This window comes from Apiospora phragmitis (assembly GCF_038363925.1).
Source record: "Apiospora phragmitis strain CBS 135458 chromosome Unknown utg000008l:1.0-3514335.0:1.0-3519231.0, whole genome shotgun sequence".
NCBI classification, from domain to species: domain Eukaryota; kingdom Fungi; phylum Ascomycota; class Sordariomycetes; order Amphisphaeriales; family Apiosporaceae; genus Apiospora; species Apiospora phragmitis.
The window spans coordinates 1,239,095-1,256,974 of NW_027117407.1; the positions used below are offsets into that span (position 1 = coordinate 1,239,095).

General features: G+C 52.9%; 8 protein-coding genes across 8 annotated transcripts; 4 read left to right on the forward strand and 4 right to left on the reverse strand.

Annotated features, from left to right (window-relative positions):
- Positions 1 to 999: 999 nt before the first annotated feature.
- PG994_008809 (protein transport protein sec22 protein) lies at positions 1,000 to 1,737 on the forward strand (the record flags this gene model as incomplete). Its single annotated transcript, XM_066860218.1, has 2 exons — positions 1,000 to 1,036; positions 1,124 to 1,737. 2 exons carry the CDS (start codon positions 1,000 to 1,002, stop codon positions 1,735 to 1,737), a joined length of 651 nt encoding a protein of 216 aa, XP_066713807.1.
- Positions 1,738 to 2,616: 879 nt separating this feature from the next.
- On the reverse strand, positions 2,617 to 3,714 carry PG994_008810 (uncharacterized protein; the record flags this gene model as incomplete). Its single annotated transcript, XM_066860219.1, has 2 exons — positions 2,617 to 3,422; positions 3,498 to 3,714. The coding sequence occupies 2 exons, from the start codon at positions 3,712 to 3,714 to the stop codon at positions 2,617 to 2,619; spliced, it is 1,023 nt and encodes a 340-aa protein (XP_066713808.1).
- A 1,570-nt stretch (positions 3,715 to 5,284) lies between these two features.
- PG994_008811 (Cleft lip and palate transmembrane protein 1) lies at positions 5,285 to 7,323 on the reverse strand (the record flags this gene model as incomplete). Its single annotated transcript, XM_066860220.1, has 4 exons — positions 5,285 to 5,621; positions 5,647 to 7,037; positions 7,073 to 7,198; positions 7,270 to 7,323. 4 exons carry the CDS (start codon positions 7,321 to 7,323, stop codon positions 5,285 to 5,287), a joined length of 1,908 nt encoding a protein of 635 aa, XP_066713809.1.
- Positions 7,324 to 8,425: 1,102 nt separating this feature from the next.
- PG994_008812 (uncharacterized protein) lies at positions 8,426 to 9,232 on the forward strand (the record flags this gene model as incomplete). Its single annotated transcript, XM_066860221.1, has 2 exons — positions 8,426 to 8,627; positions 8,688 to 9,232. The coding sequence occupies 2 exons, from the start codon at positions 8,426 to 8,428 to the stop codon at positions 9,230 to 9,232; spliced, it is 747 nt and encodes a 248-aa protein (XP_066713810.1).
- Positions 9,233 to 9,488: 256 nt separating this feature from the next.
- Positions 9,489 to 9,957, reverse strand: PG994_008813 (uncharacterized protein; the record flags this gene model as incomplete). The annotated part of the gene is made up of 2 exons (XM_066860222.1): positions 9,489 to 9,622; positions 9,702 to 9,957. The coding sequence occupies 2 exons, from the start codon at positions 9,955 to 9,957 to the stop codon at positions 9,489 to 9,491; spliced, it is 390 nt and encodes a 129-aa protein (XP_066713811.1).
- Positions 9,958 to 10,608: 651 nt separating this feature from the next.
- Positions 10,609 to 11,598, forward strand: PG994_008814 (uncharacterized protein; the record flags this gene model as incomplete). The annotated part of the gene is made up of 3 exons (XM_066860223.1): positions 10,609 to 10,646; positions 10,720 to 10,831; positions 10,960 to 11,598. The coding sequence occupies 3 exons, from the start codon at positions 10,609 to 10,611 to the stop codon at positions 11,596 to 11,598; spliced, it is 789 nt and encodes a 262-aa protein (XP_066713812.1).
- A 368-nt stretch (positions 11,599 to 11,966) lies between these two features.
- Positions 11,967 to 13,256, reverse strand: PG994_008815 (Elongator complex protein 5; the record flags this gene model as incomplete). Its single annotated transcript, XM_066860224.1, has 3 exons — positions 11,967 to 12,706; positions 12,805 to 12,961; positions 13,101 to 13,256. The coding sequence occupies 3 exons, from the start codon at positions 13,254 to 13,256 to the stop codon at positions 11,967 to 11,969; spliced, it is 1,053 nt and encodes a 350-aa protein (XP_066713813.1).
- A 1,383-nt stretch (positions 13,257 to 14,639) lies between these two features.
- On the forward strand, positions 14,640 to 15,786 carry PG994_008816 (acid protease; the record flags this gene model as incomplete). The annotated part of the gene is made up of 3 exons (XM_066860225.1): positions 14,640 to 14,848; positions 14,916 to 15,237; positions 15,313 to 15,786. 3 exons carry the CDS (start codon positions 14,640 to 14,642, stop codon positions 15,784 to 15,786), a joined length of 1,005 nt encoding a protein of 334 aa, XP_066713814.1.
- Positions 15,787 to 17,880: the final 2,094 nt, after the last annotated feature.

The following is a 17,880-nucleotide window of genomic DNA, read 5'->3' on the forward strand; positions in this document are numbered from 1 at the left end:
TCCGAAGAGCGTGCAGAGCGCTGATTGGTTGTGGCAACTCTAGCGTGGCTCGTTAGCGTCTGTGACGCCCTGTCTATAGTACACAGTACCAGCGCTGAGATTTGATGCGAGTAGATGAGAGGATACCATCTGCGCTATGCATATGCAAAGTCATAGCAGTTTGGAATCCAATTTTTTGTGTCCTTGAAACAGCAAGACTTAATGGTCCCTCATGGACAAAACAAGTGATGGTGTATTGGACGATGGGAGCTACCTTGACCAAGGCTTGTGTACATGTATGTACATTAGTCAAAGGCCAAAAGTCAAAGGCCAAAACCATGGTACACATCCAAAGGAGAGGATGTGCTATTTATATACATTCCCAAGGTCAATATGAATCAACCAGTTACTGATTTCACATGACTTCTCTTGAAATGTTATCAGCATGGAAGACCGGCAGGTTTATATCGTTGACTGCACTCATGTCCTTACTAATGACAGCCGCAGCTAATACCACCGGGGCCTGGGCGTTCAAGCTAGCGGCCCACACCAAAGCCCCGTCGACCCGTTTGTACCCAGACCTTTCTGCAGACCTCGATGATGAATGATAGCATTAGCGCTTGCGTTGATCTTTCCAGGGGGTAAGACCGGGCCTGGTCAATGGAGATGACTTCCCTGGCTCACCCATGTGAAACTGGACACCTCGTAAACTCAATGATTAGGCTGGTGGCAGCAATTGGTGTACTTTGCATCAGTTTGACAAAAAATCGATCTACTTTTTTTTCTTTTTTTTTTTTTTTCAGCTGATCATCAATTGAAAAGCATGAGCAATCGGCTGTGAATTGCGGTTGCCTGTCGATAAAGCCACGTACTCCATTTACCCTTCACCTTGAACAAGAGCGACGCCAGCAAGCAACTCTTTGTCACCATCCCTACGAGGTTTCAACTCTACGCTACCTCGTCAAAGCACTCTCACCACCACCACCTACATACTTGCGGGAATCCACAGCCTCTGAAAAGATGATCCGGTCAACACAAATAGCCCGCCTGGGCGATGGTACGTCATACTTGGGGCCTCGCAATGCGATCCCCTTCCGACCAATCGTTTTCTAATTTTCTAATCGTTGGCCCCCTTTCTCTCTAGGCCTCATGCTCTGCGCCTCGGTAGACGACGAAGCAACCGAGAGCTCCCTCGCCGAGATCAAGTCACAAGTCAAGCTAGTCCTGCGGCGCCTGAACCGCAACTCGGAGCCGCAGGCCTCGATCGAGTCCGGGCCCTTCACGCTGCACTACCTGCTGGCGGCCGACATCGTGTACCTCTGCATCTGCGAGCGGTCGTACCCGCGCAAGCTGGCCTTCACGTACCTATCGGACCTCTCGGCCGAGTTCGCGACCTCGTATAGCCCCCAGCAGCTGCATAGCCCGCAGCTGCGACCCTACGCCTTCATGGAGTTCGACACGTTTATCAGCCGCACCAAGGCCACCTACGCCGACAGCCGCGCCGCCCAGAACCTCGACAAGGTCAACGACGAGCTGCGCGACGTCACCAAGGTCATGACCAAGAACATCGAGGACCTGTTGTACCGGGGCGACTCGCTCGAGCGCATGGGCGAGATCTCCAGCCGCCTCCGCGACGACGCCCGCAGCTACCGCAAGGCCGCCGTCAAGATCAACTGGGACCTCCTGCTCAAGCAGTACGGGCCCTTTGCTATCCTCGGCCTAATCGTCCTCGTCTTCATATGGATGCGCTTCTTCTGATTTATCCCTTATGATGATCTGATCTTGTCCGAAAGGAACGGGGAAACGAAAGAGGGAGCGTGTGTGAAGAGAAAGAAAGAAAGATGCCAGTGATGGGGACGGGCACACCTCACCAGCTCAATAGGGGTGGGGAAGCGAGCGCTACACATCCGAGAGTTGTAGAGCGGGTATTGGCAAATAGAGACAATAGGGGGGCAAAGCAAAGTGATGAGGAGGTAATCGAGGTCAAGGAGGCGCTATTGTCTGCGCAAAGCAACTATGTTGAATGAGGAGGCCATGATGCACAATAGAGAGAAACAGCCAGCCGGGACGGCTTTCTTCCGGTACACGAGTGGCATTTGAGAACATGCTACCTGTAGCAAGCAACCATGGATGCAGCGCATAAGATGAAAGGAGAAAACGGAACACAAGAAGTGAAAAGCCTACTCAGCAGACATGGGGCTGGAACTTGAGAGGCATTCTTGAGATACCCGCTTGCACTTTCTGCAATGGGCTCAATTATTTATTTGTACCATTAGCTATGAATGCCAGCTAGCAGAGACCAGCAGTCTCGAAAATAAATCACAACGGGATATACTAGAATTCAGGCAAGTCCGCATCATGGACCTGCTCCCTGCCAAAGTCGCTTTCTATGTCGCCATTGCAGTAATACTGTATCATTAGTCAGTCCGTCCATCCTGTTACCGCTCCCGGACTGAGCAACTTGTGACCCTAACCCGGAACGCCTTCGCTACCCGATTGGCATTATGCAGCCCTTGCCTGGCTTGTTCGACGTTGATGCCATCTAGCTTCTAATCTCAGTAAACGCCTGTAGTAGTACCAAAAGATGGTTTCTTCTTCTTGATATGTCCAAATGTCCGCCCCGCCCCCCTGCCTCGTTCACATAATAGCGCAAGTACTCCCTGAGTTGGGGGCCTTGTCGGCATGGCTCCATTTGAGGTGCTCCTGGAACGAGAGGACATCGTCGAAGCCGCGTTCGTCCTGGTTCCACTTGACCGCCTCCATCTCGCCGTCCCCTTGCTCGTACCCGACGTAGTCCTCGCAGTACGGGCACAGGATGCGCGCCTGGAAGTCACCCGGCTCCGTCGGCAGGTGGTTCGCGATGGCCACGGGCGCGAACACGACGGCCTTCTCCTCGCCGTCCGATTTCTTGAACCCCTGCGCGTGCCAGCTGTCCTGGGCCCCCGGCGCCATGGCCGTGCTGCTGGTCACGGCCTCGGCGGCGCTGACGCTCCCGCTGTCGTCATTATTACTGTTGTTATCGGTCGTATTATTGTCCTGTTTCGTCGTCCGCCGCGTCGGCATCTCCCGCAGGTCCTCCCACACCAGGTACCCGTCGCAGAAGTCGCAGATAAAGGCGACGTCGAGCTCGCCGTAGCGCTCGAACTTGCCGACCTGGTTGCACGTCATGAGCTCCTCGAGCTGGCGCTGCTGCGCGTGCTCGGGCGTGCGCTGCACCCGGTACACCTGAAACGCGCCCAGGCAGCGCGTGCTCGTCTCCTGCTCGGCGTTGAAGATGCGGCGCGCGGCCCGGCACTGGGCCCGGTGCAGCTCGTGGCGCAAGCTGATCGTCTCGGTCGCCCAAACGGGGTTGATCGGGCCGCCCATCTTGGCCCAGTCCTTGAAGCATTTCGTGTGGAATTCGAACTGGGCGCAGAGTTCGCGGAGATCGTTGAGGGACTCGGCTGTATAGTAGAGCAACAGACAAGGTCAGGTTAGTTGTGTGGGTGGGGTGGGCTTTCGCGACGATTGTGACTTACGTTTCCTGTCGTGCTCGTAGTAAACCCTCCCCTTGACTAATGTGGGGAGCTCCTGGAAGTCGCGTTTGGCCTCGTCCAGCGTATCCTCCAGCAGACGGAGCTGCTCGAACTCGTCCTGATCCCATGCCCGCTTGTCGGCGAACATGAAGATGCGGAGCGCATCGTTAAGCGAGTTGGCAATGACGGCCAGGAGGGAGCCGACCGTCTCGTTGCTCATGTCTCGCAGTGAGACGCACGCCCAGCGAAGTCTGTGGACGACTCCGCTTTCTCGAAATGCGTGGTCAGTATATGGTTGGGGGGGGGGGGGGGTCGTTATGTTCGTGTTCGAATGTCAAGTCAGTCGTCTGGTCGTCGCGGGTGTAATTGTATGTATTAATTGGACAAATTATGTCGATCGATCGAAGGAGGCGACCGTTGGTTAACTCAAGGTATGGTATGTTAAGTACTTGTTCGGAGAGGCCGACAGGTCGTTAGTACGTCAATGTAGCCCACCCGGACTCGGCAGTTGGTGCTCTAGTTAATTCTAGATTGGCCCGCATTTAATCGTAAAACGACAAGCTGTTCCCGGGGAGTCCTGGAGCTTCGCGAAACAAAGGATTCCACCGTGGAGGGGAGGGTCGAAGGGGAAGAGGGGAATATGCCTTCTTTTACGCGGAGTTTCGGCACCGTATTTAGTAGTATACGCTGCTTCCAGGGCAGCAACTCCTTACAGCTTCAAATGCCGGACGTCGTCAGCTCTTCACGTGAACATGGGTGCGTGTCTGTCTCGGGGAAGAGACGAAACAGAGTCCTAGCTGGCAGAGCTCTTGGCCCAGATGTCTGTGAAGTTTGAACACCGACCTGAAGGCTGAAAATGCAGCCAGTCTAGGTTATAGCCTAGGTTATAGCATATTCAGACGAACATGGGATCTTTATTGATCGGGCTGCCCCCGACGGGAGGCCTGCAGAAGTCCCAGTTCTGATGGGATGGCATGCGGGTTCCTGATGACTAAATTAGCAGCTTCCGTGCGCCACGCGGCTCTCCGGTTGGAGCAGCAAGCAGGTAAGTACCAACGGATAGCTACAGCACCATATGATACAACTTATAAGACTAATAAGGCACCGCGCCTGGGCATTAGAAGTGAGCATATAGGTTAATACGCGCTACCCCCCTAACGTGTAGTCCTATAGTCGACACCATTCTAAATTAAGTGGTATCAATACTTTCTCAAGACTTTTGATTGGTCGCTGGACCTAGAATGCTCATCTTAGATAACTGAGTTTTGAAAATGAGAAATTATGAACACGACTCTACTCATCGCATGGTTCATCGTTCTCATGTTCCTCGAAGGAACCCCATCTGATCATTTGTATACGAGTCGCATGCTGTTTCCATTGTCCCGGGCTCTGATAGGTTAGTTCTGCTTATGCGTTGACCCAAGATCTCGAAAAAGGACTTCACGTATATCGAAGGACGCAGGAGACTTGGCTAGTGTATACAATATCACGGGATAAGGCAGCAATCACCACCCGTTCGTTAGCTGGTCGAAGGCTGTTACACCTCTATGCCTCCCTCAGCGATTGTCTTGTGTATAGGACTGGTATAAGGCAGAGAGACAATACGTCGTGTACTTTCAACTTTAGCCAGTTGGGAAATATATGTACAAAGACCTCAGGTCGTACATTTAAGTCATTAACATGGCCAACCAACAGCCCGTCAGCGAGAATACGCGTTGAGTGTGTCCTCCTGTATATGCAATATCTAAGCAAGCTCGCGCTGGACTCGGTTTGAGAGAGAAATGAAACGATTACTTTCTCTTGGTCGCCTTGCCTACATTGGCACCAGTAGCTTTCGCCTCTCCGCCAACCACCTCAGCTGCCGCATCCAGATTCGGCAAAGACTTGGGCTCTGCCTTCTTCACTTCCGCCTCTTCCTCATCATCGCCACCTTGACCAAACTCGTTGACACGGGTGTAGTCAATCTTGTAGGCCCATCGCTGGTATATATAGATGAAGAAGATGATGTCATCTCTGAAGGTGGCCATACGGTGCAGGAACGGCATCTTGATGGTAAAAGCGAACAAGTCGTCGATGAAAGTGTTGAGGAACTTGTACATCATCGCCTTGCCGGGCATGTGCGCCACACTCTTCAGTCGGGTAGTTGATGTACAACGACGGAATCATCATCAAGAACCCATAGGCGTAGACAGAGCCCACCAGACTCGTAATAACGTACGAATACCACGACTTGTGTGTATCATAGTACAGTGAGTATATCGCGTACGCAATAAGCAGCGGTACACCCGCCATGTACATATACTTGAAGGCGATCTCGTCGTACTCCTTGGTCTTCTCCTCAGTCTCGCTCAGCTTGTGCTTGTCTTCGAAATTGATAGCGTATGGGAACCACGATCCCGGAGGCGCAGGGCGCACGCGAACATTCACCACGGTGGTGATTTTCCAGAATTCGATGAGAATACCAATGCCTTGGGATCCTAGAATCATCCAACTTGTGTTCTGAGAGTTGTCCACCAGGTATAAGAAAATGACCGTCTGCATGAAGACATTGGCCAAAATTGAGCGCACTGAAATGCCTACATTATCCTTCTTCTTGCGGTAATGGGCAATGTCAGAGCCGAAAGCCAGCATCTCGAGTACCATGTGGAAAATGCTGACCACACCAGTGATACCGAGTAGCCAGGGGTTCGTGTCCAGAAAAATCTCCTTGATCATCTCAATCTCACTACCATCGGCGCCCCCAGGCAAGGGGGTGCCGAAAGCGGCCTGCCGAGCTTGCTCCCTTGCGTTGAGTTCGACAGAAGCCATTAGGTTAAATTTCCAGTTTCTCATGTTGTCCAAATCGATCCTGATAGGTAGTGTCTTGACAGTTTCGTTGAGAACCGTCATGTGACTCTTCAACTGCCAGAACGAGTTCAAGATCAGGATAGGATAGTACCATCCATTCTGGCCAGTGCCATCACGAGCACCAGTTGGCTCGAGATTCAAGAACTGCCGTACAGCTACACTCGATTGTGGGAAATTCATTACGCCCGAGTCTGGGATGAATGAAAGGCTTGCGTTGGGGTGATAATAGCTCGCAATAATAGGGCCTGGCGCGATGTCCTCTTCCACTTCCTCCACAGGCTCCTCCTTGGCTTCGAGCAAGTTCCGAGTCTTGACAGCCTTCTTTTTGGGGACATACTGGGTCAGGGGATACGCGAAGTGGATTGCCGTAGCTGGGTCGAAACCCTGTTGATGAGGATCCAAGATCGAGCCAGTGAGGCCAAAGTAGAAATGACCCCAGAGAGTGCCATTGTTCTGGACAGCCAAAGGGACGTCGAAGGTAGTCTCAACCACTCGCTTGTCGCTGTAGTTTCCCAATTTGAACTCCTTTTCCGAAAGAACAAGATACTGCTCAGGGATCTTCGGCATAGGCATTGGTACGTAAGAGTCGGAAAGCGCAACGACCACATCAAGCGTACTGTCAGTAGACCAGATCGGGGCCACACGCTCAGGAAGCGGGCTGTGGACAGCACCCTCGTCGAGTTGGTTAGGTCGCATCTGGAAGGGGGAATATCTCCTGTATTCGAGGCGACTTTGACAACATGCCCCTCGGCGTCCTTGACTTCGGCAGTTTGCGGCTTGGGCATGAACTGCTTCATCAGCATGTTCATACCGTAATAGATGGCCACACCCTGAAGTATCTTGTACACCATGGATTGCTAATTTTCAACATGTTAGTTAGCAACCTTATGCGGCGCACATCAGTTCGCGGCGTAGATAAGTAACTTACGCCGCCGCCCTGCTCCTCTTGAGCAGGCCTCTCGGCCACGTTCCCCTCAGGCATCTTGATATCGGAGTGCCGTGGAAGCGCTGATGTCAACCTGGGAGACGAGCGATTTCCTGCACCTTTCGAACTGATGCTCTGCAACTACTGTTGCGGTCCGATGTGTCTTGGCTGGCTCAACGTCTTTACTGCTAGTTGGCCTTGAGTCGGAAAAGGCGCGCTGCTGGAGGTACGAATGCTAGCTCAGCATTGAGAGACGAAAGATCCCCGGCAATCTAGCCCCAGATTTCGAATAATCTAGGCGGGCCCTTTTTTGCGATACCGGCAAATCGGCGAATCAAAAGCCGATATGACAGCACGCTGAATCAATGATATGGGATTCTGGACGAACTCGTTACCCCTCCATATTTAGGCGTATGTACCCAGTGATGACACAACGGGCCCTTGATCGACCCCTAGCTCACTCCAGCTTTGACTCAGTTCTATAATCTGTCCGCTGACCAGAATCTTTCAGCTTGGTAACTTTTACTTGGTCTATTTCACGAGAATGTGTAAGTAGGTAGAGTCCTGGTATCAGTAGAGAACCAGGCCGATGCTTGCCGTCTTTTCTACCTTGTGTACCCCTACTTTTGGAACCTAGCAAGCCTAGCATACCGCCTATACGCCCAGGGGACGTCATTCCATGGCTCAACAGCTTGCTCCATGCTCACAGCTTCATCCCGGATCTCGGTCCACTGACTGTCGTAAAGATGACTGGCTCAGCATTCTAGGCAGGTAGCACTTATCCTTGAGTCACCGAGATTATTTATAATCCTCTGGATTCGCATCCCACCGCGATTTCCGTGTCCCTCCAAACAAGTTTTGTGCAAGATTCCACGCCATTGACGCATTGACTTGATGTGTTGTCTTAAGCAAAACAACCTATCGTTGTGGCTTGGTTTCCTAATCTCAGTATCGTAGTTGCCGGATTCGGCTTCTTTCTAGCACACTCACTTCTCTCTCCCTTCCCCATCGCTACCCGAAAGTAAACCCGAAGGAGCCTTGTGCGACGATCCTGCAAACCTAAAGCTATATATACAAGCTACCTGAGAGCATACAAAGGCGCTCATTCTATCGCATTTGTCCCTTTGGCGTTCGTTCAAGGACATAACCTCTAGGCAAGATGGAATCGGGTGGCGCATCCCCTCTACCCACCTTCCAGACGTCGCGGACATCGACGCCGTCCTCGAACCTCAACCCCAACGCGACTTCGCGGAAGGTCAAGATCTGTGTCTACTGCGGGTCTGCTAAGGGCAATGACCCGGCACATCTGCAAGCAGCGCGCGACTTGGGCCGGTTGATGGCCGAGAACAACATCTCTCTAGGTGAGTCATGCTCTCCATGTGGAGCCTGCTTGGTTCTAAGCGTCAGCTAACATGGGACAGTGTACGGAGGCGGTACCGTCGGCCTGATGGGCGAGGTGGCCAAGACGATTGTCGCGATCTCCGGGCCTGCCGCCGTCCACGGCATTATCCCGGAGGCTCTCGTCAAGTGGGAGCGCGACGATACCTACTCGGACAAGACGGATTCCAACGGCTACCATCTACCCGAGGAGAATGTATACGGCAAGACAACGGTCGTCAAGGATATGCACACGAGAAAGAAGATGATGGCACAAGAAGTGCTCGAGTCCGCTCCGGGCAGTGGCTTCATTGCGCTCTCAGGAGGCTTCGGCACAATGGAGGAGCTGCTCGAGACCGCTACTTGGAACCAATTGGGGATCCACGACAAGGGCGTCTGCGTACTCAACATCAATGGCTTCTACAACGGTTTACTACAATGGCTGAAGAAGTCGGTCGAGGAAGGGTTTGTGAAGGGCGCGAACGCCGACATTCTAGTTACGGCCTCGGATGCGAAGGGCGCGATCGACGCTCTCCGCAACTACAAGGTCTCAGAGGCTCGGTATGGCTTGTCGTGGGACAACCAATGATTTGGGCGCCGTTTCGCAATGTAAACGTAGGACCAAAGGTGGACGATGTTCTATATTTTCCGTTGCATTAGAGGCATCTAGACCTATGGCCCATCGATACCAATTAAAACACATGAAATTGGAAACTTATTCAAATGCTGACCAGGCTCTTTCCCAATGCCCTATACACCATGCTGTTTGTTGGCCGATATTATATCATACAGACTGACCCCCTGGAAATTATCCTCCCGTGGTTCGTTCCGATCGCGCTCCTTGACTAGAACTCCTGCTCTTCCGTGAAGAACATGCCGAAGCTGACGATAGTCCCGTAGATTAACAGTCCACCAAGGATACTCATGAACATCGCGGAAATACTGATCATGGCGGCATGCGTGAGGACGACAGGTAAAGCTGGATTGGGGAATTAAGTCGTTAGCAAAAGTATAAATCCCGGAGTCAGCAACACTCTCTCTGCAACTCTGTAACCTACCGATGCCCATCAACACCAAGAAACCGGTGCAGAACCGGCCGAGATCCAAGACGGCATTGCCCGAGCTCTCGACGAAGTCATCCGGGTTGGCGCAGTGGCTGGCGATCCAGTTGGGCACGGGGGCCAGCACGTAGGTGCCGACGACGAGGAGCGGGTAGTAGACCTTGTAGAGGGCGCATGACAGGATGACGAGCAAGAAGCCGACAGCCAGCACGAAGGAGAGCGCGATGATGGTCTTGAGGCCCGCGGTCGGCATCGTGGCGGTTTGATGTTTTTGTTTTCTTTCGGCGTATAACAAGTGAGGCTGGTACCAGGTGATTCGTTCTCCTCGCAGAGTTGGAGGGATAGGTGAGTATGCGTCGTCGGAGAGGTGATGTTGTGAGCCTGCACGTACGTAGTTGGGTCGGGCAGTCGGGATCTTGGATGCAGCTCAGTCAATCAATCTAGCAGCATCAGGTTAGGCGACCAAATAAAAGTAACAAGCATGAAGTAGCGAGTTGCGTCAGCCTGTCGAGTCAGGTTGTCAGGTAAGAGAAGCTTGAGCCACAGTTGTCTGGAGTGATAGGTGTATGAAGTTGAGTGCCTGGGAAGGCGTTGTGGCACGGGCGGCTCTCCACTCGCCAAAGCGCTGTAGCTTCCACGCCCGCTGTTGCACTCTCCGCTAAACCACAAGGGGAGAGCTCCCACTCCCACTCCCACTCTCAGCTTGACCTTTTGCCTGGTAGCAGCTGCGTAAGTTCGTCTGCCTCGCCGACCGACGTCCCTCTAGATCATCAGCCTTGTGATACCAGCTATTCCAGATACCAACACCACCACCTCACCCGCATACCTTCTACTACGCCTCGAGTTCTCTCAATAACATACCATCCTCGCCAAAAAAAAAAAAGAATAGCAACGAATTGTCACAATGTTCCGGAACAACTACGACAACGATTCCGTCACATTGTAAGCTTTGGGCACCGCACCTGTTTGTACCAGTAAACGGGGCCTTTTCTCTAGCTAACACGACCTCTCCCAGCTCTCCGCAAGGAAGAATATTCCAGGTCGAATATGCCGCCGAGGCCGTGAAGCAAGGTTCGGTTGTGGTTGGTCTGACAAGCAAGACACATGCAGTACTAGTGGCTATCAAGGTACGACGACTACGACTCCTCCCCACCATCACCGCCGTCATACATATAGATCTGTCTACGGATCGAACCGAAGCCCCCATTCGACATCCAAGCTCTTCTTGGCTAACATCATATCCTTTTCTACGTAGCGCAATGCCGAAGAACTCTCCTCGTACCAGAAGAAGCTTTTCGCCGTGGACGAGCACGTCGGTCTGGCCATCGCCGGCCTCACATCCGACGCCCGCGTCCTGTCCAACTTCATGAAGAACCAGTGCCTGTCGCAACGGCTGACGTACGACCGCGCGATGCCGGTGGAGTCGCTGGTGCAGTCCATCGGCGACAAGGCGCAGATCAACACACAGCAGTACGGCAAGCGGCCGTACGGCGTCGGCCTGCTGATCGCCGGCATCGACGAGACGGGCCCCCACCTGTTCGAGTTCCAGCCCAGCGGCATGACGCAGGAGATGGTCGCCTGCGCCATCGGCGCCCGCTCCCAGATGGCCCGCACGTACCTCGAGAAGAACGCCGAGCACTTCCCCGCCTGCGGCCGCGACGAGCTCGTCAAGCACGGCCTGCGCGCCCTCAAGGAGACCCTGGTCCAGGACAAGGAGCTGACGCTCGAGAACACGAGCGTGGGCGTCGTGGGCATCAAGGAGGCCGGCAAGAAGAACCTGGAGTACTTCAAGGTCCACGACGGCCCCGAAGTCAAGGAGTGGATCAACAGCGTGGCCGATGATGCGGAGGCGGGGGATGCTGCCGAGGGCGAGGGCATGCAGGTCGACGAGTAAAGAGCTGCCGCAGTACACGAAATGAACTCGAAAGAGAGAAGATGGACATGACGACAGCTACAGGCGTAGCGGGCATGGGTTTGGCATTCCCAAAATAGATATGGTTCAGCTGGACAAGCAGACAGGGGAGAGTCCGTGAACAGCTGCTATCTAGATGTACTATAATGAACATGCTGAGATCACGTCAAGAGTCACTCACGTCCGTACTGACATCCGATACCCATGCTTGAACTGAGGATGTAAAGCACAAGTTAATGGGCATTGCCTTCTAATACGCAAGGTCGGTCCGTGATATGGCCAATAGTGTGAGTTGAATGATGGGTATCTGGATTTTGCATTTTTTTTTTCTCCTTGGCTTGTGTTGGCGTCTATATCTCATCCTCTTCGTCATCAAAGTCATCCTCGCGACCCATCTCATACAAGATTCGCCCGCCCTCACCAGCCCCTATGTCCGTCTGCGCATCAAAGTACGGCAACACGATTCCCTCACGGTCCTTCCTCTGCTTCTCCGTCAACCCCAGGCTAAACGTCGTCTCGGCGTCCTCGCCTCCTTCTTCGGCCGCCGGCTCATGGACATCGCGGAGCAGCGGATGGTCGGACAACAACGATATCCGGGCCCCCGTGTCCACCTTGCTCTTGGCAGCGGAGAGCGGCGCACCACCACCACCAGGCGTCGGCGGCGACACCAGGACGAACTTCTCCGCGACGGACCGCCCGCTCCGCCGCCGGATCTCCATCTCGACCACCAGCGCCCCTTCCACATCCTTCTCTCGCGTCTGCTGCAGCCCGACCAGGACACCCTCGCGACCCTCGCGCAGGCCGAACTCGGGCTCGACCAGGCTGCGGTCCCGCGCGCGCTTGCGCTCGGCGGCCTGGCCCAGGTTCGACGTGCGCAGTATCGCCGTCGCGAGGTGCGACAGCACCGTCAGCGGGTGCGGCTCGTACTCGCCGAGCGTCGACTGGGGCGACAGGGCCAGCGGCACGTCGGTGTGGTATGTGGCTACCAGGCTGACGGTGGGGCCCGTGATGAGGCTCGATAGCACTTGCGGCATCTGCGAGGGGATCGCGGTGCAGAGGGGGTTGAGTGCGTCGAAGATTAGGAGGACTTCTGTATAGCATACGACACATATCAGCATCATGCGTCAGTACTTACATACTCGTCATGGTAGGTAGAGAAGTGAAGGGGTTGGGGTGTGCGAGGATGACGTACGGCGGGTATGTCCCGGCGGTCCAGTCGGATAATGCGAGACGATCTCGGAGTGCAGGGCTTCGGGGGTTTTGCCCGTGCCTTGACGAAGATGTCTACATCTGCTGGTTTCTTGAGCGTGGCAAACGAGACGAAGATGATCTTGCTCTTGGAGATCTGCCGCGAAGTATTAGCATCATCTGGCTCTAGCCATATAAGGGGGCCCGTGGCTCATCTGGTGATCAGCCTGAAAGGTAATCAATCATAGACATAGACTATGCGTGTAACTCGGACAACAACTACCGACAGGACATACCCTGGCTCTAGCGACAAATTCGCGGATTATTGGGTTTGCGCTCTGCTCCAGAGTGTCGAGTATGAGCGTCAGCGGGCTGGCACTATCGCGCAGATTAAGTAGCTTCTGGAACAGGAGCAGGGCATGAGATCGCGAGTGTTGCGTTGTGGGCGCCATATTGACGGCGGTTATATGGCTGTAAATTGCACTCAAGCACTTGGTAACCCCAGCTGCTGCCAATGTTGCAAGAACGTTTCTCAACCTCACTACCTCGCTTTTCGCCTCCTTCGTGTCAGAATTCGATAGCCTGAACGAGGATTGTATTCTATTAAACGACAGTCTAGGAGATAAGTATACGAATGCAGCGACTTATGAATCAGTTCAGAGTAAGAGGTTCGGTATATCAAAGACGGTCCCCGCAGACAAACGCATTTTTGGTTATCAAAATTTTAGTGGGGCTCCCTCCAACTTATAATAGCGAGCAACAGCTCCCAACCTCAACTCGAACATCAGCAATTGGTATTTCTGTTACTTTGTTGCATTAAATAATCTGCAACTTTCCTTTCTTCTGGTACGGTCCATGATGCATGCAATTACTTCATCCGTATCCTCCGTGCTGGATCCGGTCTAGGACTTACAGATAGGGTTCAAAGTGTTGCCCTGGACCGGCGTGAGTGACAATTCAAGAAGCAAGAATGACATATGCACGCAGGGAGCGGCAATTGCATGTTCTAGAAACACATTGCCAAGGTCGCGCGCATCTCTCCGGGTCGCCTTGACGAATTAGCCTGGCATTATGATTCGAGGACGGATTGTAGATGGTCGGCAATATACTTACGTTAGCCAAACACCCGATGCAACTATATTGGGCTTTTGTGCCCATTTCATTTGCTCACATAGCCAAGCCAAGCTCTTGGTCATGACCGTGCAGTCCTTGCGGAACATAGCTGCATATACCTGTCATCGACTCAGTCAAATATCATATGTCTTCTTGAAGAAGGTTATGTCTATTCCTCTTACCCAGCTCTCTTCCTCGTATATTTCCACCAAGTTAAAAACCCCAAAGCCAAGCTTGAGCATCTTCGGCCAGGGCCAAACACGCGCTTCAGGGGCTGCTCTGCTAGCTCATGATCCATGGCGGAGGGGCGGTAAGCGACTTTTGGGGTCTATTCCTGCTTATTCCAATCGTCATCCATCGTTATCCCAGTGTCTCAGGGGGACGGATACACTGTTTATTCGAGGAGTTACCTTTATATCCCGTTATCCCCCCCCTAAGACATCCCGTTTATTCCAAAAATAGTAATACTAACGCCGAGAGTCGATAGGTTCCCCTGAAGAGCCCTCTCGAGACACGAAATTTCCTTGCCGAGGAGAGCTTGGTCGTTACAGATATCTATTACCCTCTCTCAAGGATTCCCTCAAGCCGTGATTCTCTCAAAGTATCCCGCCTTCAAGGTGGGCTCCAGCTTAGACAAACCAGCCCCGGCATCGCACCCTTAGAGCCATTCCCAAACAGACGCAGTATCTATTGTCTGTAGGTATGGGGGCACGAACTGGTCCATGATCCCGGATACTGGGAGCGCCGACACCTGGCTCATGTCCTCGAGCTTCAAGTGTCTGGATCGGTCGCACCAGCAGCAAGACCAGACCGCCTGCAACTTTGGACCCTCATTCGCGGGGAACTTCTCCGGTGGCAGGATTGCAGACGAGCATATGAACATATCTTACGGCGGTGGTGACTCCCTCAACGGTGACATGGGATACGCGGAGTAAGTTTTCTTGTTCGGATGAAGCAGCACAGACAGTAGGCAAGATGGAGGCTAAACCTTTAAACAGCATCACTGTCGCCGGTATTACCGTCCCAAAGCAGCAAATGTCCCTCGTGACATCGGCGAGCATCCGCGGCAACGGTATTTTCAGTGGGATCCTGGGTTTGGGTATGCGTGGGTTGACGACCTCGTACACGGGTTCGGATCCGTCTAACGACGGCCCTGCAACGGCCAAAGAATACGCCCCGTTCGTGGAAACTATGTCGAACAAGGTCGATCCGCTGTTGAGCGTGGCCATGTCCCGCGATGAAGGCCGCTCATCTGTCTCCTTTGGAGGATTGCCCCCCAACGTGACGACGGGAGAGTTTGCTACCACACCAATCCGTCAGGTGAGAGCCAAGACTCACTCATCTTCGAGTGCGATGACGGCAAGCGAGGACATGCTAGCTAATGCCTGTGCATAGATGAGCGTGAACGGGGGCCCGAAGCACTACATGTATTACGGCCTTATGCCTGACAACATGAAGGTCGGCAACACGGAGACCAATCAGACGTGGTCTAAACCAGCCGGGATGCTTGTCGACACGGGCACTACCCTCAACTACTTCCCCGCAGACGTTGCCCAGACCATCAATAATCTGTTCGTACCCCCGGCGGAATATGCCGGAGACGGAACGTTTGCCGTGCGGTGCGACGCGGCTCCTCCGGGGATCGAGATCGGTATAGGGGGTAAGGCCGTGCGCATCAACCCCAGTAGCCTCATCCTGCCCGAGACCAAGCAGAGCTACGCCGACGGAGACTATTGTCTGTCAGGCGTGGCTGCGAATGCTGGTCTGTCCATTCTGGGCGATGCGTTCCTGGAGGAGTTGTTGGTTGTCTTTGACGTGTCCGATAAGAAGCAGATGAAATTTGCGCAGCGGACCGACAAGACGTCGTAGTGATGACAAGGTTGCGTACGTACTTTACGGGTGTAAACAAGCATAGACCCGGTATTTCTAATTATCTATATTTAAGCAGTCTTTTTAAGAAATCGTATAAAATGATACCAGGCCAAGGATACAGCTCGAAACGATAGATGGGCAGCAACCACATATTCCCTACACGCAATGTCAATACCCTCATTCCTCGGGCTTATGTTTCTGTCTAGCAGCCATCTCGATGCCCCGAACGTACATATAGTCATATACGCACCGTGCATAAGCTCACGAGACTATTCAGTATGCTAGGAGCTAGTTTCTTAGGGATCGGCAAGCAGACGGCAATGCGCAATTCGCCGGATGGGGTAATTGCTAACAGAAATTAGGTATCTCCATTCGACTGCGGAACGGGCTCCTTCTCACTACAAGCCCCCGGGGAAGACTGCCGGTTACATAAGCGACTGCGACTTCGTTACTGTTCTCGGCTTGTTATGCATGTTATCTTAGCTGCTTGCACTACTAGCACGTGCAAACTGGGTATACAGATCACGTCACTGGCCATCATCCCTGTCGATGATCGACATACCCATGCAGGGAACACATGGACAGGCCATCGAGCTGTAGTAAGATGAGCGAGCTCCTCGCTGCTCGAGCCCGGGCCAAATGTTTGTACAGTAGTATGTAGTATGTAACAAATACTACGGCTAGATAACAAATTGCGAGTGCAGTGAGATTGTGCGGTTACACTCAGTGGGATGGAAGGAATGTCTCGCTTCGAATCTTGCATGGCTGTTACGATATAGAAAAAATGACCGATCAAAATCTGATAAGCCGCGGAAGCCACAATTTCCGGCCAGCCCTCTACGAATTGATTTTTTCTCGTCCACCCACTGCGCCACGGAAGCCGGCAGTTGGGCGTTTTGTTAGTACAGGTGTTATTATCATACTAAGGGTAGTGCCTGAGGTACAGACAGTCAAGTCATTGCCGCGTCACTGGCAAATTTTGAAGTGATCAAACGTGCTGTATCAGATAGGCAGGATGGTACTCCGTACAACGTCAAATCAGATGTCAATTCCCAGTCGAGCCCGTCTTTCGACGCCCAAATAGGATTTTCAAAGCCAATGGACTCGAGTCTATTTGTATTTCTCATCCACTCATCGTACGTTGAATACCTAAGCTGCTAACGTTCGGTCTTTCATTCATCCTGGCAACGCCTTTGGACCTGGCTCCGTTGGTCTGGCTCACCTGTTTTACACTGCATTGGGTATAGCCCCTTAGTATACGGATACTGACAGGAGGCTACCCATGAAGACGGTATCTTCCATCCGCATGCCGCTTGTTCAGGTGCACTCTAATGGTGCCACAAGTCCGCAGGTGGAGGCTCCGCCTACTCGTTTCGTGGGCCCTTCTCCTGGCCAGAACCTGGCTGTTCAATCGATGCATGTAATCTCGAGAACTCGATCGCCAAACTCTTGCATATCTCGTCACGATCGTACTTTTTCTCCGGCATATCGCCCCTGATGCTGGACATGGGGCTGTCGCGGAACTCTTATATTGCCATACTAACGCAGAGCTCCAACCCTGTATGTGGCCTATTAAATGCTGGGTAACAATAGTTCTATCACACTATCGTGACAAATTAACAAAGGTGACAGGTGATGGCTAACCGACTTCGACTTTCAAGTCATTTCACAAGCTGGGGACATTCTACGCAGATCTACATGAAGCGCGCCATATGCGGACCCATGCCATTGAGAATTTCAGGATAGCCTCAGCAGAAGGACTCAGGATAGCCCGATCGACAGACGTTCGATCCTAAAGTTCAGATTACATACATGCCAGCCGCTGGATAGCTGCTGAAAGATGTTGGGATCAAAGTTCAGTCCTAACTCTACTGACGGCGGACCGTCGCTTGGTGGCTGGCTCGGTTGCTGGGGGATTGATCATTGGGAAACACGCCCCGGCGCCCCATCTCTCTCTCACCCATGCATCCCGGCCTACGAAAAAACGGCCCTCACGACCGAATGGCGCTTGACACTAGCCTAGCCTCTACACTAGTCATTGACATGTCGCTTTTGGGCTTTGCTACTCCAGCGTCACGGACATCAGTGACG